Consider the following 11,633-nt stretch of genomic DNA (forward strand, 5'->3'; position numbering starts at 1 on the left):
GCTTTCCCTCTCAAGTTCCAGGTGAAAACATTGTACGTTCCTTCGAATGTGAGGATGGCGACGCTTTGTGTGTTTCCTTCTTGAGAGCGTTGTCGTAGAACTAAGGTGACGTTGGTCGTGGCATTGTGTAGTCTCTAGGAACTCCTGTATTCTTGCTCGGTATCGTTGTCGTGGCATTTGTCCGGTGTATGTTATCTCATTTTTCTATGTTCTGTTTTGTTTGAGGGCTTCTTCAATATCTTTTATATATAAAGCCGGATGGAAACGGTAAAGCACAGAAAAAAGCAAGAGGAACTCTATCTCAAAAAATTTAATTTTGACAAGTAGCATCACAGATAGTGCAGAACATGAGATTATTTTTATCATTTCGATTGTTAATTACACTGTTCAATATTCAGAAAGATAGCAATACAGTTTACACAGTTGTTCAGAGCAGAAAGCCAGTTCAGAGAACTCTTCAGAGCAGAAACAAAGCAAATTCCTACATCGAAAACATTATCAAGAATAAAATTAATCTTTTGTAAATCAAACTCCAGATCGAAACTTCATCGATATTGTAAGCTTTGTAAGTATATATATCTACTGGTTTCCCAAATGATTAATCTGTGGTGAACAATCTCAGGAAGCTACTAGTTCAGCTCCTTTGGGACCGTCGGTTCGGAGCCTTGAGCTCCCTCTGGCGCGCCAGGCTGCCGTTGCCCGCTCGCGGCAGACGCCTCGCGCGCCCTCCGCGACCGCAACAGCATGGCGAGCATGGCCGGCGTCGCGTACGGCAGCGTCGCGGCTTGTTGCGACACCTGGTGCGTGGCCGCCGTTGTCGTCACCGCTCCATCGTGGAATGCAATCACCGACGGCAGCTGCAGCTGCGATGAACTGCCCCGTTGCTGCATGTGCGCGCTCATGCCGGCGAGCATGGACGCCCGCCCCGACCGCGCGTAGTTCTGCCGGGTCGACACGCGCCTGCGCATGTCCCGCAGCTCGATCTCCAGCGCCACGATCATGGGGTCGCCGCCTCGCGCCGCGTCTGACTGCGCCACCGCTCCCCGCCGGTTCTCGAGGATCTCCACCGCCTCCTGGTGCCCGCCCCGCTCCGCGGCTGCCCTCGCCGCCGCCATGTCCTCGGTGGCCTCAACCCGGACGCGCTCCCGCTCTACCTCGACGGAGCGTTCTGCGTCCACCGCGTGTTCTGGCCTCGCCACCACCGTGTCCTCTCCCGTCACGTTGACGTCCGCGCCGGCGGCCGCGTCTCGGTAGAGGCAGTTAACTCTGATTAGAGCAGTGACATCACCGTCCGTTGCTTCAGCTCTTGGTACGACCAAGAACAGCAAGAAACGCCTCTCCTCGTCGGCGTAGAGTTCGCCGATTACAATCGACGCAGCGCGGCCGTCCTCGTCGACGCGGCTCTCGTAAAGCCCAGACTTGACCGAGCCAATGCGAACTCCGGGATGCAAGCACTGGATGGCGAGGCGCGCCTCTTGGACCACGACGGAGAGCAGCCCGCCGACGCACTGCGCGAACGCGTCCTGGATTACGGCCTCATTCTCGATGAACGAGAACGTGCCGCCCGTCGCCTCGGAAACGGCGTGCATCGCGGCCGCGTCGTGGTCGTTCCCGAAGCCGAACGTGTGGACCGGCGTCGCCCGGTCGCCAGCACCGGTGCCCGTTCGCGCAAAGGATGGCGGAACGAGCGCTGCGTAGTTGGGTAATCCCCTCCCGAACGCCTGCCTCATCGGGGTGTAGTTGTCCTGGCCGTCGGAGAGGAGCACGACGCTCGAGACGCCGTTCCTGTACCGGCGCTCGTCGAGCACCCTGGCGGCCGTACGGAGCCCCTCGGCGATGTTGGTGCCTGTGCGCGCCGTGAGGGACTCGACGGCGCGCACGCACAGCGCCTTCCCGGCGTCGGACATGCGCGTGAGCCTGGTTACCCGGCGCGCCCTGGACGAGAAGGACACGACGGAGAGGCGGTCGTCGGGGCCGAGGATGTCGATGACGAACCGCATCGCCTGCTTCAGCAGCGCGAGCTTGCTCCCGTGCATGCTGCTGCTGACATCGAGCACCGTGACGAGGTCGACAGGCGCGCGCTGTGCCGGAGCGTCGCCTGCCGCTTCGGTGCCGGAGCCCGTTATCCCGGGAGCCTTAAGGTGCACGAGTACGGCGAAGTTGTCGTCAGACGAGTCTCTGGCGATGGCCGAGTAGTGGATGTGCGTCTTGACGACCACTGCTTCGTTGGATGCAGCGCCTGCTTGTCGCCGGCCATCAGGCGGCGTCACCTGTTCGTCGTCGTCGAACACGACCGGATCGACGGAATGGGTGCGTACTCGCCGAGGATGCGCTGGCTGCACGACATCCACGGACGGCGGCGGTGGCGGCGGTTGGGTAGGCGGCATTGACGCGGGCGGTCGCACGAGCGGCAGCTCGCGCCATTGCGCGTTGCAGAGCGGGCAGAGGAGGTTGCCGTGCTCGACGCTGGCGGAGATGCAGTGGAAGTGGAACGTGTGGGAGCACTCGGCCGTGAAGATGGCCTGCCCGCCGCCGGCGCCCATGCCGCCGAGGCAGATGGCGCAAGGATTCATCTGCGTGCAAAACAGATAGTAATACAGAACGCATTAGGGTTTCAGAAGAAATAATGAAATGCTTCATCGACATATGAGCAGAGCCACAAAACAAAACAAGGCGGACAATTCATTCACCTGCTTAGTTCCTTCCATCTCTCGGGAAGCTGCTCGGAAAATGATACGAACAAGTAAGCGGGATAGTGATTGAGGCAGATGATCCGCCCGCGAAGAAGCTGCAAGGAAAGTGATACGAACAAGGAAGCAGGATGCTTCGTCCGCGAAGAAGCTGCTCGGAAATTGATGCGAACAAGGAGGACAATCTCGTAGTGGTTGCCACGTATGGTGACCTCGATCCTAGTCCTAGTGCCTAAACAATGGTTTTCCCCTTCATTTTTTATATAAGCAGCGTGGAGATGTTTGGAAGAAGAAGACAGCTCAACGGCTAGCAAATCAAAGATGCTTGAGCAAAAACTACAACCTTTTATTTCAAAGGATTGTTACTGTGAGAACTCTATTTTATTGTACATGCATGTACGCTTTTTGACAGAGTTGTATATGCTTCGTTCATCTCATCTCCCATACTTCTTCATCTCGTCTCTAAATTTGAATCCATTGCATCTTTTGAAGAGAAAGTCATAACTAAGTTTCGTTTGCATATTTGTATTTGTTGTGACGAGAACTATTGAACAAGACCACACTTGAAAACATTTTGATAATTTTAACATTTTAGTATGTCTCTGTTGAGGACTTGCTTGCTTGGGGTGCTCTTACTGTTTCATGTCTGTGTGCACGCGTGTGTTGTGGTTGTGTCTTTTCTCTCTTGTATTTATTATGTGCTCTGGTTTTATAGACAAAATGAATAAAAATATTCAGGTAGAATTCATTACCCCCGTTGACCATTATATAAAAAAATAGCTCTGCAACATGCTTCGAAAATAGATACACTAGTTTTTCTTTTCTTTTTTTGCATGGAAAAAATAGATACACTAGTTAGCAGGGTAGGTGTGACGTAAAATGAGCATATGCTTCCTCTGCAAGGAAAGAAGAACACTATTGAGATATCGTAGTGGTTGCTACCTATTCTGACCCTAACTCTTGTGTAAACAAATACCAATTGAATTTTGGAGAACTGTTGCCTACTGTCTATTGAATTGGTCGTTCCATGCTTTGAAGAGAATTGGTCCTTGCATATGTCAACAGGGAATAAACCATTGACTGTACATTCTCCAGAGAAACGAAGTAAACCACCCTACATGCACACACTCATACACTCATTCTGTTACAACCTCCGATTCGACTAAGATTGATCCTGGCCAGCAAAAGACATGACATAGTATATATCTTTGATATTGTTTGCTTTGAGATTGCTCATCACATACGCCATGTGGTATATATGACACATATCTTCTATATCTAAATAGCTAGCCCCACTAACATATTTTTCTCAACATGCAAGCATGCCACATCATCATTTAACATGTATAGAAAGAGGTCCACCTCAACATGCAACTATGCATATTAAAAATCCACTTCAACATGCAACCATGCATGCATATGAAATTTCATTCTATTATGCTATTTGCATTTAATTCTTATATACTTTCAAAAGCTACTATTTGAAATATTGATCTTTGGTATAACCAAAAACCTCATTGACATATTGCAAAATATTCCTGCAACAACGTATTTGCTAGTCAAATCGATAGGGCCCCCGAGCACAAGAAGCTGCCACCCCCTATCCCCTACCAATGAGCCTCCATGGTTGAGCCCGTAGAGCTGACGACCACTACAACCGTCATAGAGCTGACGACCACCACAACCGCCACGTGCGAAACGGCCGTTTGCCGCTGCAAGTAGCAAAAGACAGGCTTGTCGTCATTGTAAGGGCATTGGCCCACGGCCTCCTCTGACAGCGGCGAGGAGGGGAAGAAGGGTGACAACGGCTAGAGTTTAACCGCCAAGCTTTAACACCGGTGTACTTTTCTTTGTAGCACCATGTTTTGGTGTGCGTTTAACGGATTTGCTAATTGTCAAGAAGATAATAGGAACACCGATTTGTTTTGAGGGGGAGCTAACACATATGCTGGTGTTTCTTTTTGGGTATGATATTTTTCAGTTGACCGGATAATAATTAGTTAAATATCAGTAGACACTAAGTACCATCCATCTGATGTTAAGAACTTAAGATAGGTGGAAGATTTACTTTTTCCGAGCTTTGAAACAAACACAGCAATTTTTTCACTAGATGGACAAATTTTTATAGCACAATGACCTATTCTTAGTGCGTTCTAATTGTAAAATTGGTGTATTCTTAGCCGACTAAGCGCTAATTGTTCCTTATTTTCACCCATACTTAAATGTACTCTGTTTTACCAGCGAGAGGATAGAGATCATTGGAAATTTAAAAGGAGTAGCTGATAATTTAAAGACTCAATATAACTAGATAAGATGACAGTCAACCGAGTAAGACAATTGTTTCTAAAAACAAAAGATTGTATAGCACCTACTGAACTACATGAACATGTCGTAAAAGCCAAGCCGATTAACAAATCGAAAGCCTACAAAATATATGTTAAAGGGAAAGCTATCGTCTCTAGCACTACTTCAGCGAAGGGAACTCGTTGGTGTCATCCAGGCTCGGCGGCGGCGGCGGAGGAGCCTGCGGGCGAGCCGGCGGCGCCTCCACGCCTTCTGCAGGGCCCGCCTCGTTCAGGGACATGTTGGCTTGCTGCCTCTTTGGCCCTCCGAATCTGCCCGACATGCCGAATTGCTGATTCCTCGATGATCCGTTGTAGTTGTTGTTATTGTAATATCTACCTTGCTTTGCTGCGTCCTGCACCTTGCTGCTATCCGCCGAAGCCCCTCCGCCCTTATCATCACGGGAAACTCCATTGTTCGCCTTCGCCTCCGCTTCCGCCCTTGCATTGGCCCTGGCCTGTCTCTCCAGCTGGTTTTTCCTGATCACGTAATCCCGTGCAGAAGGGTAGGCCTGGCCGAGTAGATCCTTGGTGTGATCGGCGGCCGGCGCCGGCTTCTTCTTGTGCTTGGCCGTCGTCACCTCCTGTTTGGCATCGGCGTCGTCGAAGGTCACGTGCAACAAGTGTCAGTAGAAAGGTCATTATGCCAACAAATGCTTTAATCAGAGACGTCTTCCTCCCCCTCCTCTTGTGAGGTCTGCTAGCACTGCAGTGATCAAGCATAATCCCAAGCACGCCAAGATCAACTTGTTGAACGCAGCTCAGGCAGAGGACTCGTCAGATGTGATTATGGATAACTTTCCAGTTAACTCCACTCCTGCAAAAGTCCTTTTTGATACTGGTGCATCGCATTGTTTCATGTCAAGATCATTTGTTTCAAAGCATGACTTCGTTTCCGAAATGTTGGGTAAACCTATGGGAGTGGTTTCTCCGGGCAAGTCTATGAGGGCTACCTCGATAGTCCCGAATGTTTCTATCATAATGGGCGACTTCAAGTTTCTGGCTTCTCCAATGGTTCTTGGTAACTCGGATATTGATCTTATTCTCGGAATGGATTGGCTTTCTAAGCACAAGGCTCAGCTTGATTGTGCTGCCAGGCAGATTCAATTGACACATTCGTCTGAGGATGTAAGTGGAACGTGATGATACCATTCGACTGTTTTCACTCAATGAGAAGGGCGAGTTGGATGCCATCTCTCAGATTCCAGTCGTTTGCGAATATCAAGACGTCTTTCCAGAAGAGCTTCCAGGAATGCCTCCGCACCGGCCAGTTGAATTCGTCATCGATCTTGAGCCTGACACGGAACCTGTTTGCAAACGTCTTTACAAGCTTGGACCTGAAGAGTTGAAGGAGCTGAAGAAGCAACTCGATATTCAAGAGTGTATGGGTCTCATTCGACCAAGTTCTTCTCCATGGGGTTGTGGTGTTCTTTTCGTCAAGAAGAAGGATGGAACGGACCGACTTTGTGTCGACTACCGTCCATTGAACAAGAAGACCATAAAGAACAAGTACCCACTTCCCAACATCAATGAGATTTTCGAACAACTCAAAGGTGCTCAAGTTTTCTCCAAGCTTGATCTCCGTATGGGCTATCATCAGATTCGCATTCGTGAAGAAGATATCCCCAAGACAGCATTCAGAACAAGCTATGGTTCATACGAATATACTGTCATGTCTTTCGGCCTCGTCAATGCTCCTCCAACATTCTCTCGTATGATGAACTTCATCTTCAACGGCTACACAAATGACTTCGTCTTGGTCTACATCGATGACATTTTGGTCTTTTCCAAGAACAAGGAGGATCATGCCAAGCATTTGAGATTGGTGCTGGATAAACTCAGAGAACATCAGTTCTATGCGAAGTTTTCAAAGTGCGAGTTTTGGCTCGATGAGGTTCTCTACCTTGGACATATCATCTCCGCCAAGGGCATAGCTGTTAATCCTGAGAAGGTGTCTGCAATTGTGAATTGGGAACCACCTCAGAATGTGAAGCAACTCCGTAGCTTCCTTGGGCTCGCAAGCTATTGTCGAAGGTTCATCGAGAACTTCTCTAAGATCTTGCCTCTTTCCAACCTTCTCCAGAAGCATGTGAAGTACGTCAGGTCGCCTGAATGTGACATCGCTTTCAACACCCTGAAAGAGAAGTTAGTCACTGCTCTAGTTCTGACTCCTCCTGATGAATCCAAACCGTTTGAGGTTTTCTGTGATGCTTCCCTTCAAGGTCTTGGTGCAGTGTTGATGCAAGAGAAGAAAGTTGTGGCCTATACCTCTCACCAGTTGAAGCCCAATGAAAAGAACTACCCCACTCATGACCTCGAGTTGGCGGCAGTTGTCCATGCTCTTTTAACTTGGAGACATTTCTTGTTGGGAAGGAAAGTGGACATCTTCACTGATCATAAGAGTCTCAAGTACATCTTCACTCAGCCAAACCTCAACCTCAGGCAGACTCGTTGGGTCGAGATGATTCAAGAGTATAATCCGAGTATCGAATATACTCCAGGCAAGGCCAATGTAATTGCTGACGCATTGAGCAGGAAGGCTTACTACAACAGTTTGATTCTCAAGCCTTACCAACCGGAGCTTTGTGAAGCTTTCCGCAAAATCAATCTGCAAGTTGTTCCTCAAGGATTTCTGGCCAACCTCCAAGTCTCTCCTACTTTGGAATATCAGATTCGCGAGGCTCAACTTCTTGATGCTATGGTGAAGAAGGTGAAGATTGGGATTGCCAAGAGTCAACCCAAGTACATGTGCTATCGCCTTGATGACAAGGCTACTCTATTCTTCGAGGATCGCATTGTTGTGCCTAAAGGTGACCTTCATAAAGTCATTATGAACGAGGCTCATAGTTCACTCCTCTCTATCCACCCTGGAAGTACAAAGATGTACCATGACCTCAAGCAGTTGTATTGGTGGACTCGAATGAAGCGCGAGATTGCTCAGTTCGTGAACGAATGTGATGTCTGCAGAAGAGTGAAAGCAGAACACCAACGGCCAGCTGGTCTCCTCCAACCTCTTGCCATTCCAGAATGGAAGTTTGACCATATTGAGATGGACTTCGCGACTGGATTTCCAAAGTCCAAGCGTGGCAATGATGCTATCTTCGTTGTCATCGACAAGCTCACCAAAGTGGCTCATTTTCTTCCTATCAAAGAATCTATCACAACAGGTCAGTTGGCAGAGCTATATACCTCCAGGATTGTCTCTCTGCGCGGCATTCCGTAGTTGATATCTTTAGATCATGGCAGCATCTTCACCTCCAAGTTTTGGGATTCTTTTTTTCAGAAGGCCATGGGCACCAACATTCGCTTCAGCACAACCTTTCATTCTCAAACCATTGGCCAAGTCGAGCGAGTAAATCAAATTCTTGAAGATATGCTCAAGGCTTGCGTCATCTCTTTCGGTATGAAGTGGGAAGATTGTCTTCCATATGCCGAGTTCTCCTACAACAACAGCTTCCAAGCGAGTTCGGGCAAGGCCCCATTCGAGATTCTCTATGGCAGGAAGTGCCGTACTCCTCTTAACTGGTCAGAGACTGGTGAACGTCAACTTCTTGGAAATGACTTGATCACAGAGGCAGAAGAAATGTGCAAAGTCATTCGTGAAAATCTCAAAGCCGCGGAATCGCGTTAGAAGAGTTACTATGATAGCAAGCATCCTGACTTGGCTTTCGAGATAGGAGACCATGTCTACCTCCGCGTCTCTCCAATGAAAGGTACTCGTCGCTTCGGTATCAAAGGGAAGCTTGCCCCTAGATACGTGGGCCCTTTCAAGATCATCAGCAAAAGAGGTGATCTAGCCTATCAACTTGAGCTTCCGTCCAACTTTGCAAACGTGCACGACGTGTTTCACGTGTCTCAACTCCGCAAGTGTTTCAAGACTCCTGACCGCACCATCAACTTCGAAGAGATTAATCTCCAAGAAGACATGTCTTATCATGAGCACCCAGTTGCTATTCTTGAAGAAACTGAGCGCAAGACTCGCAACAAGTCTATCAAATTCCTGAAAGTCAAGTGGTCACATCATTCCGACCGTGAAGCCACCCGGGAACGCGAGGATCACCTCTGTTCTGAGTACCCTGAGTTTTTCCAGTCCTAGATCTCGGGACGAGATCCTTTCGTAGTGGTGGAGTGTTGTAACAGCCCAGATGTAAAACTTCCCATTTTGGCAATATATCCATCTTGTTCTTCATCAATTTCAAGTGGTTTTCCTCTTTGTGGGTTTCATTTTGGGTTTGTATTGTTTTCCCTTGCATTATCTTGTCATCACTTGTCATATTTCTTTTGCCATCCATTGTTGCATTATGGCCTCATCATGTGTTTGCTTTGTGCTTGGTGTCACTGTGCATATCCCCATCATCATGTGCATCTTCATGTTGTGAGCATATTGCACTGAGGCATGTTCCTTGGGATCCAAGCATCATCCTTCCCCTCCACTCGTCACCACCTCTTCCCCTCTTTTCTTTCTTTGGCAAGTGCAGCTCTACCACCCCTCCTTTAATGCCCATCTTTTTCCCAAAATTCAAGCACCATGCCTTGAACCCCCTGCCAAATTTCACCTCTTTTAGAATTGTTTTGGTTGGGTTCAAAATTGCATCAAGTTTGAATTATAATTCAAACTTGGAATATTTTTCTACCTTTAAAAATTACCAAAGCAATTTTATTAAATACTACACAAATTCAGGGCATGAGGATATTTTTATATTGCTCAAACTCCTCTCCTTTTACCCTGTGCTTTTCCTTTTGTTTTTCTGTCTGAAGAAAATAAGAAAAGAAGAAGCGCAGCAGAGCAGTTGCAGCAGCACCAACTGGGCCTTGGCCTCCTAGGCAGGCCCAGCTAGCCCCGCGCTAGTGAGCTCAGCGCGCCAGCCAGCCCGCTCGGCCCCCTCTCCCTCTTTTTCTCACCCGCGCGCGCCCGCACCCCCGCTAGCCTCTTGCCACGTGGTTGCCTCAGCCCCACCTGTCGTTGCCTCCCTGTAGATCGAACCCACCTTTTCCCTTTCCTCTCGCCGTCGCCATGGGGACCCCGAGCCCGAGAGCGCGTGAGCTCGCGCCGCTCACCCTAGACCCTCTTAAGCCACCACTCCTTGTCCCCTGCCTCTCCTATGGTTTCCCTCCTCCGCCGCCGCCGTCGATTGGTAGGTTTAGCCACCAGATCCGTTGTTTTGGCCATCTCCCGAGCGCATCTGGGAGCGTGAGCTCGTCGCCAGCGTGATCTTTAACCACCTCCACCCCGGCGATCGTGTCCGTCTTCCTCCCGTACGTCGACTACGTCCCCGGCGTCCACTACTTCCCCTCGGGACGCCAAGACGGAGCCGTCTCCTTCCTCTTCTTCCCCACGGCACCCGTAGGTGTTCGGTCGCCGTTGTGCTCGTCTCCGTCCATCTCCCGGCCAACCGAGCACATGATCGTGCTCGTGGTAAGGCCCTGTGCAGTCCCGTGCCTATCGCCCCCTCTTTTGCATGCCTTAGCTGCTCCCGCGCCGTCCGCCCAAGTCACTGCCGTCGGACCTCGTCTCCGGCGAGTGCTCCGTCCCCCGTTACCCGTGTGCGTGTGTCCGTCGTGTTCTCCACTTAGAATAGGTTAGATCAACGCCCTTAGATGCTCGCGTAGTTGTCCGCTTAGCCGCATGCGTCCGTGCCATCGCCGCCTCTGTAGCTCATCGCCGGCGTCGACTCCGTCATCGCTCGGTGCACCTAGCAGCACTCGCAGACGTGGGATCCCCTAGGCTAGCGGAGCAACTCCAGCGAGGCCTCCACCGCGCTCGGTTGCCGCCGACCCTCCTCTGTTTTCCCCTGCTCCCGCGCGCTTGCATCACCGCCTCGTGGGCCCCAAGCCGGACCCACATGCCAGCCTCACGTCTCGCCAGGCGCACCGGCCAGCCGCACACTCGCACACGCTTTCTCTCACATGACACGTGGGACCCACGGGCCCACATGTCATCTGCACACCCCTGATTTAAACCCAAACGGGCATTTGTCCATTTTGGGGTCTTTCTGATTCGGGCCTTTCCTTATCTGGTAAGTCCAGATCGGGACATTTCCGTTTTAGGCATTTTCCTTTTTTGTCTATTTTCCTTTTTAGACAGTTTGCATCTTAGAGCATTTGTGGGGATTTATCTACAGCAACCCCAACATATTATATATGTTTTTGGGGTAGAAAAATCCCACCAACCCAGTGGTGGCATTAGTTTTTGCATTTGAGCAAGTTCATAAACATGTCATTTTACATCATGATGTTGTCTTGTCATTTTTGTGTGGTTTAATTCAAGCATGCTATGAGGTTGTTTTGCACAAGGATAGCTTCATTTTCATGCCTACTCCATGCTAGATTTATTTCATGCCATGTTATGCTATGTAGTGAGTTAATCAAGCTTGTTAACATGCCAACATGTATCTGTTTTGCCATGTCCTGAAATTTCATCAAGTCTGAATCTGTTAACGATAATTGCAATGTTCACATGGTTGCCATTGTATTTTCTGATCCCTTTTGGCTTATGGTCAGTAAGGGACTTTTGTTGTATGCTTTGAGTAGATTCATGCCATGCCTTGCTTTGCCATGATATGTTTCTATAGCATGTAGTTATCGTGCTCAAAACATTTCT

General features: G+C 49.4%; 1 protein-coding gene across 1 annotated transcript; it reads right to left on the bottom strand.

Moving 5' to 3' along the window:
* Positions 1-336: 336 nt before the first annotated feature.
* Positions 337-2,879, bottom strand: LOC125533678 (E3 ubiquitin-protein ligase WAV3-like). Its single transcript, XM_048697048.1, has 2 exons — positions 2,691-2,879; positions 337-2,573 (listed from the first exon to the last, which is right to left on the bottom strand). Exons 1-2 carry the CDS (start codon positions 2,706-2,708, stop codon positions 630-632), a joined length of 1,962 nt encoding a protein of 653 aa, XP_048553005.1. The 5' UTR covers positions 2,709-2,879; the 3' UTR covers positions 337-629.
* Positions 2,880-11,633: the final 8,754 nt, after the last annotated feature.

This window comes from Triticum urartu, chromosome 2 (genome assembly GCF_003073215.2).
Source record: "Triticum urartu cultivar G1812 chromosome 2, Tu2.1, whole genome shotgun sequence".
Classification (NCBI taxonomy): domain Eukaryota; kingdom Viridiplantae; phylum Streptophyta; class Magnoliopsida; order Poales; family Poaceae; genus Triticum; species Triticum urartu.